Source organism: Pogona vitticeps, chromosome 12 (genome assembly GCF_051106095.1).
Source record: "Pogona vitticeps strain Pit_001003342236 chromosome 12, PviZW2.1, whole genome shotgun sequence".
In the NCBI taxonomy this organism is placed as follows: Eukaryota; Metazoa; Chordata; class Lepidosauria; order Squamata; family Agamidae; genus Pogona; species Pogona vitticeps.
In genome coordinates, this window is record NC_135794.1 from 10,499,407 (window position 1) to 10,525,584 (window position 26,178).

The 26,178-nt window shown below is 50.0% G+C and overlaps 1 protein-coding gene across 1 annotated transcript in view; it reads left to right on the forward strand.

Annotated features, from left to right (window-relative positions):
- The first annotated feature begins 709 nt into the window (after nucleotides 1-709).
- Nucleotides 710-26,178, forward strand: part of LOC140702428 (maestro heat-like repeat-containing protein family member 2B) — a 28,535-nt gene continuing 3,066 nt past the window's right edge. The window contains exons 1-24 of the mRNA XM_078381053.1: nucleotides 710-1,080; nucleotides 7,332-7,497; nucleotides 8,143-8,241; nucleotides 8,750-8,901; nucleotides 9,542-9,682; nucleotides 10,214-10,306; nucleotides 11,295-11,417; nucleotides 11,936-12,040; nucleotides 12,282-12,420; nucleotides 12,997-13,037; nucleotides 14,183-14,318; nucleotides 15,410-15,456; nucleotides 15,931-16,038; nucleotides 16,454-16,573; nucleotides 16,932-17,057; nucleotides 17,787-17,939; nucleotides 18,705-18,731; nucleotides 19,745-19,869; nucleotides 20,822-20,957; nucleotides 21,260-21,355; nucleotides 22,265-22,366; nucleotides 23,421-23,544; nucleotides 24,894-25,003; nucleotides 25,468-25,620. Coding sequence (XP_078237179.1) covers nucleotides 928-1,080; nucleotides 7,332-7,497; nucleotides 8,143-8,241; nucleotides 8,750-8,901; nucleotides 9,542-9,682; nucleotides 10,214-10,306; nucleotides 11,295-11,417; nucleotides 11,936-12,040; nucleotides 12,282-12,420; nucleotides 12,997-13,037; nucleotides 14,183-14,318; nucleotides 15,410-15,456; nucleotides 15,931-16,038; nucleotides 16,454-16,573; nucleotides 16,932-17,057; nucleotides 17,787-17,939; nucleotides 18,705-18,731; nucleotides 19,745-19,869; nucleotides 20,822-20,957; nucleotides 21,260-21,355; nucleotides 22,265-22,366; nucleotides 23,421-23,544; nucleotides 24,894-25,003; nucleotides 25,468-25,620 — 2,775 coding nt within the window. The 5' untranslated portion in view covers nucleotides 710-927. The remainder of the gene's footprint in view (nucleotides 1,081-7,331; nucleotides 7,498-8,142; nucleotides 8,242-8,749; nucleotides 8,902-9,541; nucleotides 9,683-10,213; nucleotides 10,307-11,294; nucleotides 11,418-11,935; nucleotides 12,041-12,281; nucleotides 12,421-12,996; nucleotides 13,038-14,182; nucleotides 14,319-15,409; nucleotides 15,457-15,930; nucleotides 16,039-16,453; nucleotides 16,574-16,931; nucleotides 17,058-17,786; nucleotides 17,940-18,704; nucleotides 18,732-19,744; nucleotides 19,870-20,821; nucleotides 20,958-21,259; nucleotides 21,356-22,264; nucleotides 22,367-23,420; nucleotides 23,545-24,893; nucleotides 25,004-25,467; nucleotides 25,621-26,178) is intronic.

Genomic DNA, 26,178 nt, shown 5'->3' on the forward strand with positions numbered 1-26,178 from the left:
CATATAAGTCAGGAAAGGGCCGGGCAGCCTCTTCTGCTGAGAGGACTTCCTGGAACGATGGAAGCCGACTTGGCCTCCCGGGTCTGGTTCCCTGAGAGGCAAAAGCCGCTTGGGCTTTCCTTACGCGGCCCAGAGGGCTTCCTGGGATGGGATGTTGTGGTAAACAGGGGGCAGTAAACAGGCCAGATCATAATGGTTTTAAGGATGATGAAAGCAGCCTGCAGGCCAGCAGCCTTGCCCCCCTTGGCCAGCTCGGGTCATCAAGACATGTCATAGAGGAAAGACAAGCCCTCTGTCCCCCCCTCAAAATTTTCCCTCAGAGTGAATGCGGTCCTGAGCAAAAAAGGATTTTTTTTTGCTTAGTTCACTCATAATTATTGTTATTCTTATCATTCTTATCATTATCATTATTCTGATTATTATTATTATTCTGATTACTATTATTCTGATTATTATTATTATCAATATTATTATCATTATTATCATTATCATTATTATTTTCAATATTATTATCATTATTATTATTAGTTTAATTATTGATACATCCTATCCATCTGGCAGCCAGGGCCCCTCTGGGGCCAAAGTGGTCCAATATGGAGGGCCACTTAAAGAAAGGTAGGTGGGGGGGCGGAAGGAGGGCGGGAGGGAGGGGGTCCTTTCAGTCTATCCTCCCAGGGCTTGGCTTCCAGGTCCAGCAGGGGGTGGATTGGATGGTCTCATCAGCCCTTCCAAGCCCACCATCTTAGGACAGATTTGCCAGACTCTGTTCCTTGCGCCTCTTATTTATTTATTTATTTATTTATTTATTTATTTATTTATTTATTTATTTATTTATTTATTTATTTATTTATTCAATTTATATGCCGCCCACACTACCCAGAGGTCTCTGGGCGGCTTACAACTCTCTTATTGGTAACCACCAATCCCATGTTCTCCCTTTCAGAGCTTCAGCATCAGGTTAGCATCCAGCTGCAGGGCCTGGAAGATGCTGATGAGGCTGCCCAAGATCTCCTCCGAACAGCTGGAGAGAGCAAGACGAAGCTGCTGGTCTCTCTGTTGACCGAAGAGATGCTGAAAGAGGTAAGAGGCAATTTTTCACAATCAACAGCAATTTGTTTGGAAAGTTGTCTTCAGAGTCTTTGGAGCTGCAGAGGAGGGCATCTCGGCAATGGCTTTTATCAGTCTTTCCATCGTTCCAGAGGGCAGGTCTGATAGGAGGGGACAGTCTGAAAGGCAGGATCTAACATTTTTTTTAAAAAAATAACTTTTATGACATCACAAACAGACAAACAAAACAAACAAATATATATATATATATGTGTGTGGGTGTTTTCCATACAATCATACATGGTCTAGAGTAGACATGGTCTAGAGGGGCGGGGTAAAAATCAAATAAATAAATAAAATAAATAAATACAGTGGTGCCTCGCATAGCGATCGCTCTGTTTAGCGATGAAATCGCTTTGCAACACATTTTTTGGAGTTGCAAAAGAAATTGCTTTGCGATGTTCCCTATGGGGGAATTTCACTTTGCGATGATCAGTTCCCTGCTTCAGGCACCGATCATCGCAAAGCGGTGATTTTTTAACAGCTGATTGGCGGTTTCAAAATCGCCGCTGGGTAAACAAAATGGCCGCCCGCTGTTTTCTGGGACGGATTCCTCGCTCTACAGCCACCAGAAATGGCCGCGCTATGGAGGACCTTCACTGAACGGTGAGTTTTAAGCCCATAGGAATGCATTAATCACGTTTTAATGCGTTTCCATGGGCTTTTTAATATCGCATAGAGACGTTTTCGTTTTGCAGCGATTTCGCTGGAACGAATTAAAGTCGCAATGCGAGGCACCACTGTATCCAATATGTAGTCTGCCTACATAAACCATATTTCCCTACTAAGATATTTAAACCATATTATATTCTAAAATGGAGAATATAATACGGTTTAAATATCTTAATAGGGCAATATGGTTTATGTAGTCAGACTATATATATATATATATATATATATATATATATATATATATATATATATATATATATATATATATATATATGTTTGTTTGTTTGTTTGTTTGTTTGTTTGTTTGTTTGTTTGTTTGATTTTTACCCCGCCCCTCTAGACCATGTCTACTCAGGGCGGCTTACAAAATAAAACAAAACAGTATAAAAATATATAAAATCATAAAATTACAAATTTCAATTTAAAACAATTAATTTAAAGAGAGGATTACCAAGATGGAATAGCAAAGAAAAAAGGAGAGAGAAAGACTTAATTGACTGGAGGGAAGGATATGATTGTATGGAAAACACCTTCCCGCATATATATTTTTGTTTGTTTTGTATGTCTGTTTGTGATGTAATAATTTTTTTTTAATATGTCTGTGTGTATATATAATATGGTTTAAATATCTTAATAGGGCAATATGGTTTATGTAGTCAGACTATATATTGAATATGATTGTATGGAAAACACCTTCCCGCATATATGTTTTTGTTTGTTTTATATGTCTGTTTGTGATGTAATAAAAGTTTTTAATATGTGTGTGTGTGTGTGTATAATATAGTTTAAATATCTTAGTAGGGCAATATGGTTTATGTAGTCAGACTATATACTGGATATGATTGTATGGAAAACATCTTCCCGCATATAGGTTTTTGTTTGTTTTGTATGTCTGTTTGTGATGTAATAAAAGTTTTTTAATGTGTGTGTGTGTGTGTGTGTGTATGTATGTGTGTATGTGTATGTATATTTTGTATCAATGCTTCAACTATTAAGTTTAGTAAAAACCTTCCTGATTTATAATAATTAACATACATACATTATCTGAAGTATAATCTTACACCTATATTTATCTTTCACTAAGCATTTTTTATTATTATATTTAACATGAAACACTTCAAGTTTAAGAATTATATATGCTTATCTATTACCTATACAGATGAAAGACCAGAGTTGCTAACAATATATCTTAATATAGTTATTTAAGAAAAAATAAATTTGTAGATTCTTTTCCTGCATCCTTATCAATCCAGTTATACATCAGAGTGTCAATGCTTTTGCAATCAAGAAAATCAGTACAGTGGTGCCTCGCTTAACGAGCGCCTCGCTGAGCGATGAAATCGCTTAACGAGGGGCTCTGGGCCATCGCTGGAGCATTCGCTCAGCGATGGCCCCTATGGCGTTTTTTCGCTTTGCGATATTCGCTAAGCGATTTGCTTAGCGAATATCGCATAACGAAGCGGGGGAGAACAGCTGATCGGCGGTTCCAAAATGGCCGCCGGAAGGTCCGCGCCGCATTTTCGTGCCCTGCCCTAGCTTACCGAGGGCGCGAAAATGGCGGCGCTATGGAAGAACATCGCTTAACGGTGAGTTTTAAAGCCATAGGAATGCATTGAACGAAGTTTAATGCGTTTCTATGGCTTTTAAAATTCCGTTTAGCGATGTTCCGTTTAGCAATGTTCCATTTAGCCCCGAGGCACCACTGTATTTTAAAGTAAAAAGAAGAGGAAACGATATCTATATATGGTTGTAGTGGGTTTCTCAGGCTCTTTGACCGTGTTTTGAAGGTTGTTGTTCCTGACGTTTCGCCAGACTCTGTGGCTGGCATCTTCAGAGGACTGGAGTAGGAACTCAGTCCATGCTCTGTTGCTGTTTGCTGGATAGTTGAGCATTTATAGCTGTGGGAACAGCTTTTTGTCCTATTCAGGAGATATAGTGATGATGGTGATCAGTGTGTTTTTGTTGTGGATGTATTGTTATGATAAGAGGGAGAGATTATCTGTCACTGTGATTGATGGGTATCTTTAGCTGGTCTTTTTTTGTGCAATGATCCCTGGCTCTCGTGGCTGGATAGAGTTGGTTGACCTTTTGCAGGCTGTATTTTCCAGTGCTGGGAGCCAGGCCTTATTAAGTTTTATAGACTTTCCTCTTCTTTGTTGAAGCTCTGCTGGTGCTTATGGATTTCAGTGGCTTCCCTGTGCAGTCTAACATAAAGCTTGCTGGGGTTGTCCAGTAGTCCAGTGTTTTGAAATAGAATTTCATACCCAGCTTGTTTTAGGGAATGTTCAGCTACTGCTGATTTTTCCGGTTGTTTTAGTTTGCAGTGTCTCTCATGCTGTTTGAGTCTGATGTGAAAGCTGCGTTTTGTGGTTCCAATATACAGTGGTGCCTCGCATTACGACATTAATTCGTTCCAGCAAAATCGCTGTAGAACGAAAACGTCGTTAAGCAAAATAAAAAAGCCATTGAAATGCATTAAAACCTGGTTAATGCGTTCCAATCGGCTAAGAACTCACCGTCCAGCACAGATCCTCCATAGGGGTGGCCATTTTTGGGTTCCTGTGCAGCGAAAAATGGCTCCTAAACACAGCAGGGAGCCATTTTGAAACCCCGGTGATCAGCTGTTTTGATCATCGGAAAGTGAAAATTGGTTCCTGAAACAGGGAACCGATCATCGCACAACAAAATTCCCACATTCAAAAATCTTGTCATAATGCAGATTCGTCGATAACGGAGCGCCTGTCTTGCGATGCACCACTGTATACCTGTCCACAACTGCAAGGTATCCGGTATACTCCTGCAGTGGTGAGGGGCTTCCTTTTGTCCTTTGCTGACTGTAATATTTGTGGTGTAATATTTGTAGGCTGTGTTTTTTCAAAAGTTTCCCCATGCGGTCCATTACCCCTTTGATGTAAGGCAGAAATACTTTATTTGTGGGTGCCTGTTTTTCCTCTTCAGTTTGGTGTTGTTTTCTTGGTTTCATTCCTGGAATAGCCATTCGCCTGTAGGGCCCAATTGAGATGGTTGAGTTCGGTGCTGAGAAATTGAGCTACACAGTTCCCATTTGCACGGTCTACCAGAGTTTTGATTATGCCTCTTTTTTGTCGTGGGTGGTGGCTGGAGTGTTTGTGTAGGTACCGGTCTCTGTGTGTGGGTTTTCTGTAGACCTTGTGTCCCAATAGGAGGCCAGTTTTGCGTATGACCACGACATCTAAGAAAGGGAGCTGGCCCTCTGTTTCTTTTTCCATGGTGAATTGTATAATTGGGTGGATGCTGTTAAGATGGTTTCGAAATTCTTCCAGTTTTTCTTCACCGTGGTTCCAAACTGCGAAGGTGTCATCCACGTATCGGAACCAGACTGTGGGTGTGAAGGGTGTCGAAGCCAGGGCCTGTTTTTTGAAATGTTCCATGTACGGTCAACCCTCGACTTCTGAACGTCCCTAGATACGGATTTTTCGATTTATGAACAGCTCCGTTGGCAAAAATTGGCATCGAATTGCGAACAGAGCTCGACTTGGGAACAAGGTCAAGGCTCTGTTTGCAAGTCAATGCCTTTTTTTTTTTTTTTGCTAACAGAGCCGTTTGTAAATGGCTTCCTGCAAAAAGGCAGGGAGAAAGGGCTGGAACTTCGAATTTCCTGCCCTTTCTCCCTGCCTTTTTGCCTTCAGAGCTCTCACACGGCTCTCTCCGATGTCGGGGGGAAGCCCTTTGAGAGTTCTGAAGCTGCCGATCGCGGCGGCGGGGACCACGAGGGAGGTATCCCAGGGCTTGCCTGCCACCATGGGAGACCTCCCTGGGGGTCCCTGCCGCCACGATCTGCGCCTTCAGAGCTCTCAAAGGGCTTCCTCCGATGTTGGGCAGAAAGCCCTTTGAGAGCTCCGAAGGCAAAAATTCGAATTTCCAGCGCTTTCTCCCTGCCTTTTTGCAGGGAGCCATTTATGAACAGCCCCGTAGGCAAAAAAAAAAAAAAAAAGGCATTGATTTGGAAACAGAGCCTCGACCTTGTTCTCAAAGGCCTTTCCCCCCGAGATCGGAGGAAGCCCTTTGAGACCTCCGAAGCCAAAAAGGCAGGGAGAAAGGCCTGGAAATTCAATTTTCCAGCCCTTTCCCCCTGCTTTTTTGCCTTTTGAAATGCTGGAATGGATTAATTCCATTCCCATGCATTTCAATGGGAAATGGTACTTCGAGTTACGAACTTTTTGATGTACGAATGTCGTTCCAATACGGATTAAGTTTGTAAGTCGAGGTACCACTGTAGGAGTTTGCTATAACTGGGCTGAGGGGGCTCCCCATGGCCACTTCATCTGTCTGTTCATAGAACTTGTTATCCTACTGAAAGTAGGTGGTTGTTAGGCAGTGTTGGAAAAGGGCCTTGATGTCTTCTGGAAAGATCTGCTGGAGGAGTGTCAGTACCTTGCATGGGTGGGGAAATTATTTAGATTTAACTGGGGTGTGGGGTGAGTTGGCTTGTATATTAGACTCTGGCTATGGTGGAATTTCTATGTTGTACTCAGCTGGGGGGGTCTGTCTTTTTTTCTTGGGGGTGGGGCTATTGCTTATATTGCTTGTTTTGTTAAAGTTGGCTCGGGTTGGGTGTCCTGTTACTCGAAAATACAGGGTGGGGGTCGTTTGCAATGAATGTTTAACAAAATGTTTGTTGTTCTCGGTATTTTTGGTGAAATTGATGGTTTTTTAGAAGTTTTATGTCATATGAGCATTTAAAGATTGTAATACATGGGATATCTAGCAGAGTAAACACCTTGATAATATGGACTAGGTGCACTGTAATGGTTGGGCACTTGAAATGTACAGAGAGTTGAAAATAGATAACAAATGCAGTGATGCCTCGCTTAGCAATTGCTCAATTTAACGATTAAATTGCTTAGCGATGACTTTTTCTGAGCCTTTTTGCGCTTCGTTTAACGACGGTCCCTATGGGCGATTTTCGCTTAGCGATGGTTGGGACCATGCTTCACATAACGATTAAATTTTGGGTCACCTGATTAGCATAACGATGGTTTAAACAGCCTCATATTTGCTGTTTTTAAAATGTTTTTAAGTTAAAGTTTATGCGTGCTTTTTTACTCTTTCAGCAATGGGGGTGGGGGGGTACCGGACGATAGGAAACGGATGAGGGCAAGCCTGGGGAACAGATTTGTTTTGGTGCTTACTAGTAATATTTAGTCAGTGGTGTAAGACAAAAGATAGTTTAGTTAAAATATTGGCTTTGGGGGGCAGGGTTGGGTTTGGTCGCTGTCTGCCGGAAGGATTGTGCACGCTGGGCCATTTGACCAGCACTTCTAGCCAGGGTCGGATCATGGAATCAATCCAGAGTTTAGGAAAGTTAGTATCTTTTTCTGAAGATGACAGTTCTGAGAAACCCCCAGTCGCCCTCGTTACCAGCCCGGCTGGATGGGAGATTCTGGCCACGGACAGCCAAAACTTTCCTGACCTCTGGATTCATTGGTTCCCCGAAAGCCTGTCCCCCATTTCAAGTTTGCAAGGGGATAAAGAAGGAAGTAATGATGCCTCAACCTGATCTGCTTGTTTAGGGAGCTCCGGAGGAACGCAGCAAGAGAGCCAGTGACCTCCTTCTGTCTTTGGCCAAAGGCCACTTCCATGAGGTCATGGGATACCTGCAGAACATCTTAAAGGAGGTGGACACGCCACCCCACCCCATGCTGCTGAAGACCCTGGAGAACTTCAGCTCTCGCTACGGTCTGCACCTCTCGAGTTTTTCTTCCATGGTTGTGGGTTTTGATGTCCTCCTTTCCCAGATGGCTTGCGGGGAGGAGGATTGGGGGAGGACTAGTGAACTGAAGAAGCTGGACCAAAGGTGCCAAATTCATGAGACCTCCATTAAAATTAGAAGTGGGAAGGGACCCCCTTTTCCCCAACTGCACAATGTCCGACTAATTGCAGGAAAGCCCACCCTTTCCCCAGTGTTCCTTGTTTGTTCTTGAATCCCTGGTAGAGGGTGGTGTCTTTTCTGCCAGACTCCCTCGCCTTGCTGTTTTCCCTGCTTCTACCTTGGGTCTCAAAAAAGACTCGCCCAAGCTTGCCCCGGAGTGATGTTGACACTGAGCTGTAGCAGAAAGCGGCTACAGCGTGATCATCCTCCTCCTCAGAATGCCCGTTGCCTTCCCTCGAAGGAGTGTTTGGGTTGTGCCTCTTAAGCTTCCTGCTGGGCTTCACTACCCTGTTTGATTTCTTCCCCATCACATCTTGATGGAAATGAATGAGTAGATCATGGTGTGGGTCTTTTTCTCCTTTTGCAGCTAACCCTGTTTGATTTCTTTCCCATCACATCTTGATGGAAATGAATGAGTAGATCATGGTGTGGGTCTTTTTCTCCTTTTGCAGCTCTCCGGACCGTGCCCTACATCATTACCAGCTTCCTTTACCTTCAGGTCATCCTGATCCTTGACCTGGGAAGCCGAGAGAAGGTGGCCATCTGTTCTGGTGAGTGGGAAAGCGGATCTCTTCCTCGGGAGTTGGCCTAAGAGCCCTCCCCATTCCTATCCGTCTGACGGCCTTTCTAGACGGAGCCCCTCTTCTCCTTAAAGTACAGACTTCTGTGCCGAGGTCATTGGCATGTTCCCCACCATCCCATCTTCCCGTCTTCTTCCCGTCTTGCGTTTCCCGGTGACTTTCCTGAGACTTGCTCCAGCTTTTGAAGAGACAAACGGCTTTCTTCAAGGGCAGAGAAATGGATTGTTCAGTTTAACCCCAAGTGTTAGAAGGGGAGGAGACCAAAAGCAACACACGAGGTGCAAGGGGCAAGTAGAGCAGGTCGAGCGAGGCTTCTGCAAAAGAAAGCCAAGCGGGTTTGGGAAAGAAGCAATGGGGAAGGATCCGGTCCATTTCCCCTAAGGGTCAGACCCTGTCCACCTGCTAGAAGCTCCAGGTCTCTGACCCCAGGGAAGGTCCTCAGGGGTCAGGCTTTCACCTTCGTCCTCTTCTTTCACAGCTGTGGAGAAAATGTGTGTCTCCGTCGCCCACTATTATAAGAACTGGAGGCTGTGCCACTATCCTCGGGAGGCGGAGTCCAGCTTTTGCCGTCCCCTCCTGTCCATCTACCAGCGACTGAGTGGATACTGGCAGCAGGAGGAGGACAGAAATGTAAGCAAACTCATTTTAATTTCAATTTGGGTGAGTTCCCGGTTGTATCAGGTAGAAGGAGTTGTGCCAGCCTGGGAGAGGGGAGTCTTTTTTCGGTCTCGCTGCTCCCTGCACAGGAAGAGGCTCGTGTCTCTGACACGAAAGGGCTTCCCTTGCCTTGGCTCTGGTCAGGAAGGGCCAACGAAGGGGGAGCAGCGCCTTCCCTCTGACTCAAAGCCAATCGGGAGGGAAGGCGAGACGTAGTGCCCTCACTCGGAATAGTTGCTGGGGAAGGAGCTGCAATGCAAAGATTGCTCTTCCATTGGGCGGAGAGGGGGCAACCTTGATTCTCCCCTCCCAGTGATGCCTTGCAAAAAAAGAATGAAAAAGATACACAGCCCCTCTTTTGCTCCTGTGTTGGTCATCGTGAAGCGTCCGGATGATGGGCTGCTTTGCCCGGTGACTGCACAGCTGGGAAGAATCCTGTCTGCCCAGAGTGCCGGGATCTTATGGTCAGCATTGGTTTCACCTCTGACAAAGGCCAGCAAAGCTTGTCCTGGCTTGAGATGAGATTCCTTCTCCTCTGGGGATGGATCCGTTTCCCTGCATTGACTGAGGGACCGAACCCTAAGGAGCTGCTTTGCATTTCTCTCTCTTGCAGGTGAGCGAGGCGGCTTTGAAGGCTCGGTGGCCAATGTTGGCCGTTCTCGTTCGGTACCAGCCACAGCAGGACGAAATACTAAGGAAGTTCCCGGATGTCATCAAGGAGAGCAGGATGGTGGATGCTCCCCTCATGGCCAAAGTAAATGGATAGTCATGGGAGAGGCGGGAAGACATTCTTTGGAGACGTGTGCGCTCAGGAGGATGATGGCACAGAGGTGCTCTCCAGGGTCTCCCTGCTTGGGCTTGTCCTGGATCACCAAAGCCAGGCCATCCCTTCAGCTGGCAGAGGCAGCTCTACAGAGGAGAGTGGAGACGCCAGGATTTTGGGGGGATGAAGGGGCAGTGAAACGGCTCCAGACCTAGGAAGACGTTTACAGGCCCTGAGCGCCAAGAGTTGCGCACGGGGCACCATAAAGAGCACCACTGTTGCTGGGTGGGAGAATCAAAAGATGGTAGTCCAACCCCCCCCCCGAAAGCCTTTCTGAGCTCTGGGAGAACAGGAAGGGCCCCCTCGCAGGCTTCTCCGGGGCCTTGACCACTGTCCTGCCCAGGAAGCGGTCCTGCTGCTCTTCAGCCCCGGGGGCTCAATTTGCATGGCTGAGAAAAGGCACACCACCAAACAGACACTGACTTCTCTCTCCCCCCCCCACCACCCGTGTTTTCTTTTTAGGGACTTTACCTGTTCCTGGAGGGCTGCGTGGACTGTCACCCCCCAAACCTCAAGAAGGTCTTCCGGACTCTTGAGAAGTCCACGTTCAGCAAGGTAAGTCAGAGAAGGCTCTGATGGCGATCTCTCCCACCCAAAACGGAAGCCCCCGTTGGTTGCTCTCCACGTGCCCAGGGGGGGGGGGCGCTAGAAAGATATCATAAGAGTGGCATCACTAGGCTACACTGCCCAGAATCCTCCAGCTGACACAGGGATGTGGAACAGTTTTCACCCCATCCCAGAGCAGCCTGAAAATCATCCCACTCCCCAAGAGCTTTGCTGCTCTCCCTTCTGGTGATCTGGAGATCTCTCCAGCCTCTTTCACGTCATGGAGAGGAAGGGTGGATCCCATCGCCACAAGGAGAACGTCATGAGCTGAGATGAAGACGAGGGCCTAGAGACGTGGGTGCAAGGCAGAAAGGTCTTTCTGGCTTTCCAAGCCAGGAGTAAAAGCAAAGTCTTGCAACCCGACACAGACAAAGTGTGAGGCCCAAACATTGAGGGGATTCAGAGGAAACCATGCAGTCCGGATGGAAAGTGGTTTCCATGCCCAACCAAAAAGAAATGTACTCTTTTTGGACTATAGTAAAAAAGACCATTCTGGCTGTGTGATGTTAGCTCTATAATCCACAAGAAAGAGGAGGAGGAGGAGGAGGGAGGGAGGAAGGGAGGAAAAAGAAAAGCATACCAAAAAAAAAAATAATAATAATTGTCCAAACTCTGGCAATAACGAATCCCTGCCGGGGCCCCAGTGAAATTGCCAGGGAGTCCAAACAGGAGCCACAGCCAGGAGACATCTGCACAACCTGAATCTGCTCAACAGAGAGAGTAAAGGCCAAGAGAAGGAGATTCCAGTCCTCAGAAACGTTCCCTGGCAGGAAGCAGGCTCTGGTCTTGCAGAAGGAATGGCCGGCGGGACCAGCAGCTCTCCTGCCAAGGCGCTTTTAGGGGCTTCCGGATCCCGCCTCAGATGGGGTTTCTTCAGCACGGGAGGCAGGCTCGGAGAGGCAACCGACGAGATGACTTTCCTCCCTTTTTTTGCCAGGCGAGGGAAGCGACCCTGTTCTTCCTGAAGGAGCTCCTGAGCTCCCCGAAGGTCGAGGGATGTCTGGAATGGGAGATGGTCACCTACCTCTTCCGTCAGGTCGCCGTTCGTACCAGTCAAGGGGTAAGTCAGCGCGAAAGAGCCCCGAGAGATCCTTCCTCTGGCAGGGACGAGGCGACTCGGGGACCCCTTCCAAGGCCATCGGGAGGCCTCTCTGGGCCTGCCTGTCTCGTGAGCGCCTGCCTCCTGCCATTCCAAAAGACGTTTCCCAAGCTCTGGGCTCTAGTAGGCGTCCCATCATCCCTCCATCATCAAGAGTGCACTGGTTGGAAACGTTGTGCAGGGGTGGGTGTGCAGTCGAGCCCCTCTCGGAATCGGCTGGGTGGGGAAGAGGCCCTCCGATCTGTGTGTGTGTTTGTGTGTCCAAGTCCCTCCTTTTCGTTCCAGCCTTGGCTGGGTTGCACCTTGGCACAGGGGCACCTCCTCCAGGTGCTGCCACCACCGTCTGCCTCAACCGCTTCCGAGGTGCGCAAGCTTTGTGCTTGTGTCACTCCCCGTGGGTGAAGGGGCGCTTTTTGGGAGACGGTTCTGGTTTCCTGACCTTGCTGTTTCTGTGGTTCTTGTGTGTCTGTGTACGGCAGGTCAGAGACAGTGCCAGAGGCCTGATGCCAAGGGAAGCCGATGTCCAGGACTTGTCCATCGAGGTCCTGGAACACGTCAACACTTCGGCCACCGGGATGTTTAAAGTGAGTAGCTTGGGTGGATTTGCCCTTCAGAAGACCGGAGGAGTTTCACCCCTCTTCCTACACGGGGTGAGGTCAGGCAGGGAGAGAGCTGGCATTTTAGCCTGGGGGGCGCTTTATTTCCCAGCAATCCTACGGCACTCGGGGAAGAGAACACCAGCCTGGCCCCAATCTGTGATGCCGAGCTACCCCAGACCGAGGCTGGGCTCTGATTCTCTGACGGTCTCCTCTCTCCTCTTGGCAGGCTCTGTGGCCGAAGCTGTTATCCTTCTTGCTTCCTCCGGAATACACGCCAGCTCTGACCCCGCTCTGCAGATGCCTGAAGGAGTTGGCCGTCCTTCGGCCGGAAGGATCCCTCCTCTTCCTGGGATCCTGCAGAGGAGGTCAGTTGGTCAGTGGGTTGGTTGGGTACCAAAGGCAGTCCCCTGGGCTTGAACTGTGCATGGCTGGGTGGGATTGGCACTCACCTCACTTCCCATGGGAAGGAATGGATCCCTCTCTCCTTTGGAGAGGTCATGCCTCGCTGAAGAGGTCTCGGGTGGGTGGGGAGCCTTCCAGGGGCCAATGTCAGACATATGTCCCAGGAAAACCCAGGCCAGAGCACCCCCAGAGGGGCCAGAGATCAATGTGATAAGATGCAAGGCAGGGCCTCTGGGCTTGAAGGAGGCTCGCTCGTTCCTTGAGCCCGGAGGGAAGGGGAATCTTCCTATTTTTCAGTGAAAGCTCGCGCCAAGGGGAGTCCAGGGCGCTCCAGAAAGGAGCAGGCCCACCTCCGCCCCCCCCCCCCAGACCTCCATGTCCTTTTGTGGCTTTCCGAAGGAGCCCGGTCCGTTGCTGGAAGGATCCTAGTGACTGGACCTGGGAAGGAGATGAGGAACAGCGGGAAACCTTTCCATGATTCCAGGGCTTGCATCACTAACGTCCTCCCCCCCCCTCGACCCCTGTTCTTCTCCTTTTAGTAAAGCTCCCAAGTCCGCAAGAAGTCTTCGGACGGCTTCTGGTGAGCAATGCTTAGAGAAAGCATCTACGTTTTTGTCTTGGGGGGTGGGTGGGAGGAGAGTATGGAGGTGAAAGGTCTTGCCAGTTCCTTGACCTCCCATTTCCCAGAGTGTGTGGTGGCTTCTCGGTGCAGGGATTCCAAAAGAGAGGTATTGCAGAAACCTCTTCGGCCCAGTACGCTGGCTGGGGAGCTGAGTGGGAGACCCTTCTGGCCATCCCGTAGCAAAGTGCTCCCCCTCCCCCCCTTTGAACGGAGATGTCGTTGCCTTCTTCATTGCAGAAAATTAGTAAAAGGAGGGCTAACGAGAAATGTAGGAAGAAAGGAACTCCCCGAAGGATCGGAAAGTTCCTTCAGCTGCAATATTGTTAGCTGGCTTCATGACAACCCAGGGAGAGGCAAAATGCAGCCCTCAGCCCTGCTGGGGCCAACCAGCTCCCCCGCTTGTGTAAAAAACTGAAAACGCAACAACCGAAGGGGCCACGAGAGGGAACTAGAGAAGACGTCCCGGTCTTGTTCTGGTCTCTCAGTGAGGAAACCACCCACTTTGCTTTTTTGGGGGGCATTTTTCTGTGGGATGGTGTCATCTAGTGGAAGGGCTCTCCCATCCAAATCCAGCGGAGAGACCCAGAATCCTAAGGAAAGCATAAGTTAGGATAGTGCCTGCGTAATGCTAGGCACTACTCTGGGCGGTTTATGTTAAAAAAAATAATAATTAAGGACAATAAATAGAACATCATCTAAAAGCAACGCATCTCATATAAAGCAAGGAAATCAAAACCATCCGTACCTCAGCTCATCAATCAGACTAACCAGGCGATGGCACGAAGGGTGGCCTCGTTGCCACCAGAGCCTGACGAGAGGATGCCCTCCGAGGCTTCAGGGAGCAGCCTTGCTTTGAGCATCCTCTTCAAGGCCGGGATGTTGCCCAGCGCAGGACCCCCCCCCCCCGGATAGGAAATGGACCGAGCAAAGAAGGCGCCAACGGGTCCCTGGGACCCCCCTCCTCTCGGGAGAGCGATTGCCTGCCTATTTCCAGGAGAGGAACTGCTCCTGAATCTGAGCCGCTGGCAGTTAGAGATGGGCGGGTGAGTCCTGGCTTCTCCTTCGGGGGCCCTCCTTTCTCATGTCTCCTCTCCTGCCTACAGGTATTGTCCTCCTCCGGGAGCCAAAGAGGCTTCTGGGCCCTCCAGCTTCTGCACGCCCTGCGAGCTGACATCCACGAGGCCATCGTTCATCTGTGGGCGCAGCAAATCCCAGCGCTTTGGGGGTATTGCCAGGCAGGTAGGTCGCCCGATGGGTGCCTGACAGGAGGATTCTTGGTGAAATGCTTTCCCGCCCCCCCCGGCCCCTCTCAAAATCTTAAAAGTGCTGCGCTTCACTTTGCAAGCTCTCCGAGGAATAGCGCTGTCTTCCAGAAGGCCCCTTGATCTTGCTTCTATTTTTCTAAAGTTCCTGACATTCGTTTTATCCGTTCACCTGATTTTGGATTTTTTCCTGGACGAATTCAGGAGCACCTAGCAATCCAAAAGTAGGTTTGCCTTTTCAGAACTTTTGCCCCAGTTCTGAAGTGCTTCCCTAGACAGCCCCCCCCCCCAAAGGGACGTACACAAAGCAGGCGGACCTCTATATAGGTTCTGGCAGGCATGGGCGGTGGCTTAAAGTCTCTGAGCAGTTTTCAAATTCATAAAGGAATCAGTAAGGAAATAGTTATGTTACTTTAGTATCATACATTCATTTTCTATTTGTATTTTTACATGGATTCTATTAATATGTCAGAGAACTTTAGTCATTTTGGTGATGTCGGAATATTGTAATTTTCTCTCTCTATATATATTGAGTCTATATGTAAAGATCACGATGTTTACTAATAGGGTACACACAAAAACAGGGCACAGACAATAAAAACAGGACTGATTTTCCTACCATTTGGTACTTGAAAGATTGTGAAAAATGTCTACACCTTGTGCATGACACACCTATAGTGTGAAAGTCATGTGTTCCAAGTGATGATGTTGACCATCCTCGGCTAGTTTGAGGGATAGTAAGGAAATGTTATTCTTGTGAAATAGCACCACAATTGGTAAACAGATTACTTTTGCCTCCTTTTTTCACATGTAGCCAATTATATTTAGAGATGCCTTTCAAAATCCTGCCTGGGGGTCTCTAAGAGGGAGGTTTTTGCCTATTTTTAAGAGTACGTTAGTAGGACGTTCCTCTTTAAACAGTGAGGGATGACCAACAGATTCCATTTCAAGAAGTCATGGCTCAAGTACTACTCTTGAAAAATACGGTCCCAAACTCTACACCACACCCACACCCACCCACACCCATCCCAATTGAGTTGGTACAACAATGTCCTCTTTTCCTTCCAGAAGGCACCAGAGGAAGCCAACCTGAGTGGCAGCAGAAGCTTCTGCAGGTGAGGTTCTGCTCTTCTTCGACCAGGAACTGGCTGGAGGGAGAAGAGGGATCTCTTCGACAGACCAGGCTGGGGGTGGGGTGGGGGTCTCCATTAGCCTGAGGGGCAAAAAGGAAGAGCCTGTGAAGTCAGATGCCCTGGGCAGCAAATGGGAAGAAGGACAGACAGGTGTAGACGACGTAGGACACAGCGGAGAACCGTCCTCCCCCAGTGTTTGACTCGGAGACCAAGCTGGTCCATTTTGGCTCTCCGGTTTGGCAGCCTATTGGCTTTAGACTAGGTGAAGAGAGTGCTTAGCCCCTTTTCCCCTCAGCTCCGGTGGGAAGTCATAGTCTCCATTTCTTTAAGAAGTGATTTTCCAAGGACATTTTTAAGGCATTTGGGCAGGGGAAAGGGCAGGAGTGGAGTCTTAGGAGCAGACGTCGAGGCCCTCGTGAACCAAATGTCTGGATTCATTCATGCTCTCCTCCTTAGTTCCTGAGGAGGTCCCTGAAGACCATGGAGGACGACAGGTGGACCAAGAACCTGATCTTAGCCCTGGAAGATCAGATGGGCAGCTATGCGGACGGGTCCCTTGAAAAGGTTCGTTCCCCCGTTTCTCGTAAAAACCGCAGTCCTGTCGCCCCTCAGCTTCTCCCCCGAGCGTGGAAAGCTGCTGCAACCTGGGGGAGACCTCAGTCCCTCTCAGCCAACATTCGTCCAAAGCAGCTGCTGCAGAACATAGTGGCGGAAATCCTGTTGCTTCGCCTAGGAAGTCGCCCTGGTGGAGGCCCCTTGAATGGGCGGGGGTGGGATGGGTCAACGCCTCCCTCAGGATTCTGTTGCTTCAGTGGGCCTTCTCGAGGGCCACTTTCCACACCAAGCAACCGGATTTCGGCCGGAGTTGTCCAGCCTCTGCTGGACGGCCTCCAGTGAAGGACCGCCGACCCAAAGATCTAGACAGGTGTCCGATTGTTCGACTGAAACCTCCCCCCCGGTCTACCCCTCCTTCTTTCAGAGCGTCCTCTATCAAGTCCTGGGCTTGTCACTGGCCTGCTGCGCGGACCGCACGTACGTCCTGCACTGGCTGGAGCGTTTGATTGAGAGCGCCAATTATTTGGAAGCAGCCGAGAAAGAGGTGAGTCTCTAGCGAGTCAGGGCAGCCTTTAGAGTTCTGTACCCACCTGGCATCTCTTTTGTCCTTTGGGGGGTGGGGACGGTGGCGGCTTCTTAATAGACGGACGCCCTGCTCTTCAACCAAGAAGGTTTTTCTACCTCTCTTAAGTTGAAACCCTCCACAACATTGCAAGGGAGTGAAGAGCACCTGGCTGTGCTAGGATGCCACAGAGTCAGGAACATGATGGTGTGCTAGGGGTGGTCTTCCCTCCCTTCCACACGGGGAGATCTAATCCAGTTTCAGTCATTTCTCACATCAGCATCCCTTCTCCAATCTTTCTCTCTCTCTCGGTCCCCTCTCCCCCCACCCCCCCTTACAGAAAGTTGCAGAAATCCTTTCTTTTGCTGCGCCGGACCATTTAGATCTGACCCTGGCCACCTTGGACGACTGCAGAGCTGGCATGGATCTCAAGATGGGGCTGTCTGCCCTCCTCACCCATCATAAGGTAAGCCAGCGGGCGGGGCCAGCAGGTCAATGCCAACTCTCAAATAAGCCACCCTGGATTCAACGGGATCTAAAACTGGAGCCTGAGCCTCCTCTGATGCCAGCCATTCATCTTCACATTCCATGGGATCGCTGGCTGCAGAATGAGGAGGTTTGCTCAACTGATGGGATTTACCTAAGTGTTGACATACGACTCAGCAGTGCATTCCGTGGCTGAATTCCTGTTGGGCAGCTCCACCTGCACCTGGGGATGACATCATCCTCATTGGTGGCAAATCCCTGCTCATTATGAGCCCATTGCTGCTGCTTGATGGCAATTTCATGGTGCAGAACCCCAAAATTGCCAAGAGAAGCCTGTCACCAAGCGGCATCTTCTGCGGTCGATTTGTGCACAGAATCATTGTGCCTGTGGAGCTGCTCAACAGGATTTCAGCCCCTGGGCTTCTGCAGATGAGACAGGTGGAGTGCTGGATTGTTTCCAACACCCAAAAAGTGAAGTTAAGCATACAATCCTGAAGCATTTTTAATGGGGGAAAGTCAGTCCGCCTTCCCCCACTCACCCCCAGATCACAGGACATATGTAATTTGATAAAACCAAATCAATCCTGCTGCCATGGCGATCAAAGAAGGGACAGAAGAGGGAAACGGGCAGAGAGAGACAGACAGACAAACAGATGATAAGGTAGCAGCTGCCACCTTGCCAAAACACCCCTTTCTGTTGCCTACTTAGGATTACAAGACTGGCAGGCGAGGGCACCTCCTGAAGACCCTGATTCTGGCCTACGGCCGGGTTGCCATCCGGGCCCCCAGAGAGCTCCTGTTGAAGAGTGGGGAGGCAGAGATCCTGAAGAAAGTCCTCGACCTTTATAGGATGAGCTTCCAGGTAAGAAGTAGAAGGGGGTCGGAGGGTTGGATTCTGGTGAAATGGGGCACGGAGGGAGCAGGTCGCTGTGGGGAGGGGTGGGAATGGAAGAGAGGGAGTTCACTGTACTCCAGAAACCAGCCAAAGTGACCTGCCCTAAAATTCAGGTGCCACATTGCAGCTTGTGTGTCTCAGGGTGCTGCCATTAGCCTTTTCTTGCCTCACTGAGAACTGAAGCAGATGAGACGCTTAGCTCCTATTCAGAAGTGGTGCTCCTCAAGTGGTAAAAGATGTCTGGTTGCCATAGTAGCTGACTTCCCTCACCTTCATCCCCTGCATTTTGTAGGTTTTGTTTCATGAGTGGCCACTTTCAGTGCTCATCTTGGATTGTCTAGGCATCTGGCTCTGAGGAAATCTCTTTCTGGGAGCCAAAACAAAGAGAAAGAACGAATGAGAGAGAGAGAGAGAGAGAGAGAGAGAATTGATCTCTCTCTTAAATGCCTGTCTCAATCCCGAAAACTCACTTCCCTCCTTCCTAGCAAGGAAGAGGTGACATCTGCCAAGAAGCATTCAGTTTTGGGCTTTTTCCATTCAGAACCATTCAAGAAAAATCCAGACCATTGAGGGGGAAACCCCTCTGATGATTCTGCGCCATTTGCATAGCAAAGCCGTTTATCCCCTGGCCCAAGGCCTGTGTCCTTAACATTTTAAAAAATAAATTTAAAAAAGGCCAGCTGCCTTTCTAGGCTTGTGCAAAGAGGTCAGTTTCTCCATTTTATTTTTCAGGTCCTGGGAGTCAAAATTGAGAGCCAGGTAAGCTGTCGCAGATCTGAGGGTGTGATCGGGCACTTCCGTGTCCGAATTTTTCCCCTTGAAGTGGAAGCAGGATGGAGGGCCCCTGCTAGGGCCCCTATTCATATGTGGCATTTCCCCTAGTGGAATCTCTTGTCCTACTATGATGATGATGATGATGATGATGATGATGATGATGATGATGATGATGATGATGATGGTGATGATCAACTCCTCCCCCCACTTGAGGAATCCTAGAGAGATGCCGCCAGACGGCATGAACCGGGGGGGGGGAGGGCTTGCTATTGTTGTTGCCCTGTCCAGTCGCTTCTGGATGGCAGCCCTCGTTCCGCTTCCAGAGGGTGGGAGACGTTCACACCAAGCTCACCCTGGAATCCTGGAATCCTGGAGTTGGGAGGCCATCGAGTCCAACCCTCTGCTCGAGGCAGGAATCCGAATCAAAGCAGATCCGACCGAGGGTTGTCGAGTTGGCTCTTGAAGGCCTCCAGGGTTGACTCCCGCTCGCGACTTCCCAGGGCCAGGCCGCGATCTGAGCCCCATTCCAAACTCAACTGGCTATAGCATGCTGGCTCTCGGAAGGCGGCAGGGCTGCGAAAGGATCCTCACACGATCAACCCTTTGAGGAGGCTTCTTTCTTGAGGTGGAGGGACCCGAGAGAAATCAGCTTGATAGGCCGACAGAATTCCTTAAAATGGGTTCCTTCCCACCCCCGTGGAATTCGTGTCTGCTCACTGCGGTTTCTGTGGCTGGTGGTTTCGCAGAGTCTTGAACGAAATCCTTCCTGACTTTGGGCGAGGCTCTTTGAACCACATCCTTCTCTCGGGTTTGATCTTTTCTGAGAGAGACTCACCATCGTTCGAGGCGAATCTGGTGGGGAGGCAAGAGGAAGCCTTCTCAGGGGCTGCCCCCATGTTCATGATCTCCCTGCTGAGGGAAGTTAAACAAGCAGAATGTAGACATACATTTGGTACCAGTACCAAAGGAGGAGGATGATGACCATTGGGTTCTTTTAGGCAAGACAGGACACCCACCTGAAGCTGATCTTCTGCGAGAGCATCGCCGGCATCTGCAAAGCCATCTCTGAAGCCCAGGACGGGAACTTCCAGCTGGGCTGCAAAAAAGAGCTCTTGGAGGCTTTGTTGGTAAGCAACGTGGGGGGGGGGTGGGACACCCAAAGGGCCCGGTGGGGTTCCCAGAAAGCCCAGAAGAGGGAGGGGGTGTCTCTTCAGACCCGGGGGGGGTCTTCCTCATGGCACAAAGGAGACTTTTGGAAGCTCCGCCAGGGAGACCCTTCTTGGAGGGCTTCCACCACGAGAGCCCCACCTGCTCTTTGGGGAGGGGTCTCCTTGGGAGCAAAGCGTCCAGCCGGCAGCTCTGCTCAGAACGGTGGTTGCCCCAACACCTCGGGGAATGGCTGTCCGTGGAAAAGACGGGACTCCCCCTCAGGAAAGCACCTTCAACCCCCTTCTGGGCGATTTTAGAAAGCATTTTGGTCGTATCCTCTGTTGAGTGGATGAAACCCTCATCTCTCCTCCCCCTCCTTCTTGTTTCTCCTTCTTCTTTGCTCCTTCCATCACCACCACCACCACCACCACCACCACGGGGGTCTTCAGGCCTTTCTTGGGACGGAGCGCCTCGAAAACCTGAGAAGCTCCCTTCTCCCAGCAACCATCTCGGCCTTAGTCTCCCTGAGGTAAGTTATCGATAGGCAACGGAGAGGCCAGCTGGGCTAGGGAGGCCTCCCTCAGGGAGCAACTGGTGTGGGGCGGGGGCGGCTCTTCGATGTGACATGGGGGCTCCCCTGTCAGTGCGTTTGGTTGACGGGCACGAGACGGGCAGGGAAGTGAGGCTGCCAGCTGGCTTCAAGGCCACAGGGTTTCCCTCCAGAGACACAGTCCTCCAAAGCTGCTGTCCTGGCCCTGCCCACTCGCCAATGATTATACAGAGGCAGAGGCAGTCTGATTTCTTGTCACGATGCTCTCACATGTAGATCAGAATGAGAAAGAGCCAGCCTGAGATTTGGGCTGCCTTTCTGCCTGGGACCTTTGTAAACCTCTGTCTGGATTCTCAATCTACCTTCCTTCTGCTAGCCACCTCAAGCCGCGCCTGCCAGTGGAAGCTCTCCGGGAAATGCTGGACGGAGTCATCAAGAGCCTCTTTCTCCTCCCTCCCCTGGAGCATCTTAAAAGGATAGCATATGATGAACAGGATGCGTCCAACATCGAGGTATGTCAGGCAGGTTTTCTTCTAGGTCTTCCTTTTTAACCTCTGATGGGAGCTTTCCCGAAACATCCTATTGCATAGGAGGATGCAATATAGAAGAGGATAGAAGGCTGAAACGTCGCTTTGCTTTTTTTTTTTTAACCGCCAAGGCCTCTTAAACAGCCTAATGTCGTTGTGCGGTCAATGTCTGTTTGTTTCCACTCTTTGCTGGGCCTCGCTTTGCCCACCCCCTGGTTTATGAGGAGCCCATGGCGTCAGGGGAACGGTGCAGCTCTCGGGCCTCACTCCCTGGGTTGTCCTTTCAGCTCATGTACACCAGATCCGTTGAGGCCAGGGGGAAACTCTTCGAGGTCCTCGTTACAGAAGAGCCAACCTCAGAGAGGATTGATGTCATGTTCCAGGTAAGCATAAACCCAAAAGGAAATCCCCTGGATTGGCATTTACATTCAGTATTGCAGAAACTTTGCCAATTTCATGGTCAAACTATACATTGAGGATAATCTGTAATTACCATATTGTCCGAATTGTCCCCATCAGATCATTTCAGTATTTCTATAGGATCAAACTAGATCTGACACGCAGCTGTCCAACTTTCTCTGGAGGGCCTCCAGTGTCGGAGCGCTCGGCCGGCTCCTTGGTTCCATCGTTCGACAGGAATCTGGTTTCCTGTCCCTTGAGTCCATCATCCCCTTACGTGCTGTTGCGCTTTGGCATGACTGAGAACCCCTCCTGCCCCTCCTGGGTGTGACCACCTCTCGGCCTTCTTTCCTCAAGGTTAACCATGCCCAGTTTCTTCCGTCTTTCCTCACAGGGCTTGGTTTTCGGTCCCCGGATCACCCTCGTGGCCCTCCTCTCCACCTGTCCCAGCCAGTCTGCATCGCCCAGACTGATCTCTCAGACACGAAAGCTTTCCTCAAGATCGAAGTGATGTTGCCTCTTAGAACGGCCGAGCTGGAAGGGAGGCCTAAGTCTGGGCCCTCCTCGAGGAGGCCGAGTGGGGAATCGAACTCCCCACCTCTGACTTCCACAGCCAGAGCCCTGAACCCCTGAGCTCTCCGGGAGTGCTCGAAGGAGGGATGATCCACAGCATGTAGATCGGGGGGGGGGGAGCCTTCCCTCTCTCTCACCGTTTCCACATTTCACCCACCGGGCCATGAATGACCAGCTGTGTTTGGCAGCCAGATGGGCTACGTGGCTCCCATCCGGCTGAGGGATATCTCAAGGAAAAGCAGGATAGGTTTGTAAAATGAGAAAGGTTTGCCCCTCAGAGAGGTCTCATAAACGGGTCTGTGTTCTTGCTTGGCCTCCAGCCGATCGAGCCCTGGTTCCTGGAGTGTGAGGGGAGCCGAGAGAGGGCCCTGCAGGCCAGCTTCCAGGTTCTGGCTCCCTTCCAGGCCAGCTTTCGTCTTCCGGTGAGTCCTCCTCCTCTTCCTCCCGCCTCCTCCTCCTCCTCTTGCTGGCCGACCAGAAGACCCTGTGGGAAGAGTCCCGATATTCAGGAAGGCTCCCCGGAAAGAGGCAAAACTCTCCCTCTCCTTGGTGTCTTTGGACTTTGCTCCATGACTTTAGACCAGCCTTTCCCAGCCCGGGGGCTTCTCTAGAAGAAGGATTTCATCTTGTCCTGCGTGGGCTCGGCCATCGGATCAGATGGGACAAGCATGAGAGAACAGCTTGAGTGTGTCTATAGAAGGGAATGCCTTTCGTTCGATGGGTGGAGGCCATTTCTGCTCTGCTGATGTGATGATATGGACGTCCATCTGGTTCCCTTCCATCCGATGCCCATCAGGCTTCATGCCTTTGGTCTTGGGGTGGGGTGGGTGTGCATTTTCGGAGTGAAGGAAATCATTGATGGTGTCCAAGAAACGAGCAATGAATGGTTTCCTTCTCAATCAGCACCAAAGAGCAGAAGTGACTTTGCAGAACAGACGTCTCAGAGGAGACGAGAGTCTGGCGACCGCCCTGGGTCTCCACTAGGACTGTCTTCTCCTCGATTGACACTCACTCCCCTCCCGGTAGCACCTCCCACAGCAGGGGCTGTACAGCCAGGTGGGCTCACCTTGGACCCGGGCTGGCTGTGGCTTTCCTCCCCGCTTCTCTTCCCACCTATGCCAGCCTGATGTGTCCCAAGCCTGGACAAGAAGGCGGCCCCAAGGGCTGAGGGCAGGCCTGATCCAGAGCTCCTCTCCCCTCTGGGACGATGCAGACGAGCTTGCTCGGTTTGGGGACTGGCCTTCCAAAGGCAAGGAGGGTTCCCTTGGAAGTTGGCTTTCACAAACACAGGAAGGCCTCCTCCTTCGCCTCTTGGCAAGATGAACATGCGATTCGCGTCAATGACCAGGCTCTCTGTAAGGTCTGTTTCAGGCCTCCGAGAATCCCTTCTGCTGCAGATCTTAGAGGAGAGGTCGGTTCTGCAAATCCTCAGGCCTTCCAAGGCCATTTCAATCGGTTTTGTTCTTTTCTTGGTAGGACGGAGAGAATTTTAAAGGCTACGGTTTCGCGGTAGCCTTCCTAGCCCCTTACATCCTGGAGAACTCCATCGCATGCCGGCAGTGGGCAGCCAAGTGCATAAACTGCCTGATTCATATTCAAGGTGAGAATGTGTGTGTGGAGGGAGATGGGATCAAGGGCTTCAAGGCCAATCAATGGGTGCCTTCACTCTGTGACTGCTAGCGTTCTTGGAGTGACCCTGTCTGGAGGTGAACCTGGATGGATGTAGGACCCCGGGAAACCTCTTTCCAGCTGAGATGGACCCCACTTACAAATGGACAAGGGAATTATCCTCAGAGGAGGCAGAAAGTGCTCCTTCAAGGTGTCAGATCCCAAGGGTGAAAAACGCTGCCCCTTCGAGGTGGCTTCATCCCCAAGCCTGCAAATCAGGGCTTAGAAAATGACGAGGATGACCTTCAAACAATTTGGTTTAGCCATTAGAGGACACCAAGAATCCCAGGTTGACCCATGTTAGTTTTAACAATGAGGGACCCTGTGGGTGTGAATTCCACTTTGAGCCCTTTTTGGTTCTTTCCAGTGATGTTTTATGTGTCACCAATTCATGACTTTAGGAGTCCAAAACCAAAGGAAAGAGAGAGGTGGCCGGACAAGGCAGGGAAGCAGTGGCGGACAGTGGGAAGGGAAGGGGCAGGCTGGGGCGGGGTGAAATGGAGTAGGAAGTTGGTTAAATCGGGCACAATCAGTTGATTCCGAAAACTTTGGGTCCTCCAGTTTAGATGACCCCGAACCAACCCGAACTAGCAAGTCAGCGATTTTTTTTTTTCCTGGTCTGCTTCTCTGTTTGTTCCTTTCTTTAGTCAACATTCCCTTCCCAGATTTGTGACCCTGACTTTCAGTTAATATTGTGGCCCACATTTTGGGCCCGTTTTGTCATACATTCTTTAACGATTTCATCTTGCGTTTTGAATTCTAGTAGAGAACGATACCACATTTTAATCCGTTTCCCCCTTACATTCAGAAGAAGTAACTTATGCGGTTTTCCTTACAAAAACCAACTGCGTTATCGCTTGTACATCTTGAGTCTCTTTGTGTTTTTGCCCACCAATCAAGTATTGTGCCTTGTTCTTCTAGTTCTTCCCTTACTCTCACACTTAAGGCCACTTTTAACAAATCTCTAAATCTCAATAGAGTTTCTTTTTCCCCATTAATGTGGGTTGTGTGAATGCTTCTGTGGGTGAGACCCATTCAGGAACTTTCTGGTCCTTTTCTTCCCGGATCTTGGTCCATACCCAGTTTAAAGCTTTCCTTATCAGATGGTTCTTCAGTGGTTTATCGTCTTTTGCTTTTTGATACCCTAGGAAGGTGGTGCCATCCTAGATTTAAATCATGTCCTTCTGGTTTCTATCTTCTGTCAGTTTCTAAAGCAGTCCATTTCTTTATCTAAACGAGAGCACAGGCTTTATAACATGATTCACCCTCTTTTCTTTCCAGGCGGATCGAGAATCACGGAGGCGGAAGAAAAAGAGGTGTCGTCTGCCCTCTGTGATCTCCAGGCAGAAGTCCCCACCAATCTGTCTGGGGCTTGGGCCAGACTGGCTAAGGTGATTCCCTTGATCGGGTGGGAATCTCCCGAGCGCCTGGGTCACATCCACCTCCCAAACCGGTTGGAGTCCTGTTTTCTCAGCGAGCCGAGTCAGTGGCCAGGCTCATTGGCAGTGCCTTCATCTCTTAGATGAGGTGCCTGGGTATGAAATCCGGGTGGCCTGAGCCATCCTGTGTCCTCGCGGAGAGGCTCCAGTCCTTGTCCAACTCCAAGCCCACATTGGGGCCTTTCCGGTTCTCTAGGGGAACCTGCTGGAGTCCACGGGGAAGTGCCAAGGCCGCCTTGTTTTGGAAGAAAGAGCAAGATGCAGAGAATTCCTGCAATCCCTGGGCAAAATCCTTGGGCAGGACTCTTTGGAAAAGCATAGAGCTGCCCATCCTTGGTCTGGCAGGAAATCTCACTGGGGAAGGAGAAGGTCTGAGCTACAGAAAAAAAGCCTGTCCTTTCTTCTTTTTTTGGCAGGTGGTCAGCATCCATCTCGCGAAGGATCAGCTGTTGGACTTCACCGAAGCCATCCTGGAAGACCTCGTGTCAGGGATCCCCAGCTGTGCCAGGGCTGCTGGTTACTGGTTGCTCGCCAACCTCCAAAACCACGGGGAGGCCATGAAGAGCAAGGTAGCCATTGGCCAGGAACCCTCCTTTTCTCCAGGCAGGAGATGCAGAAGTCAGAAAGAGATCTCCACCTGCATCTTTTCAGCTTTGCCCAAAGGATGCTGAACTTCCTTTTGTAAACTTCTGCCCTTCTGCAGAATCCAGAATTTCTCAGCCAGCAGAGCCATGGCCCCCTCGGGTGGGGGATTCTGGGTGCTGTAGTCCAAAAAAGGCCCTTTTCGTCTCCTATTCATCCCCGTTGTTTTCTCTAGGTTGGGCCTTCATCTGGACAAAGGGGTCTTGGGACGACCTTTCTGGCCACGTCCAGACGTGGGCCCAGCTCTATAAACCACGTGGGCTGTCACCTCAACCCGGGGGGGGCAGAGGCAAGGGGGCGCCGCTGTGGTCGTGAGCTCACTGGAGGCCCCAATAGATGGGCTTCCGTTCCAAGTCACTTCAGCCAAGCTAAGACTTGCTCAAATGAGAACAGTGTCCTTTCGGGGGGGGGGGGGAAGAGTAATTTTGTCCTTCTGATTGCTAAATAGAATAATAAAGAAATAAAACCATTCTTCACTTTGTCTA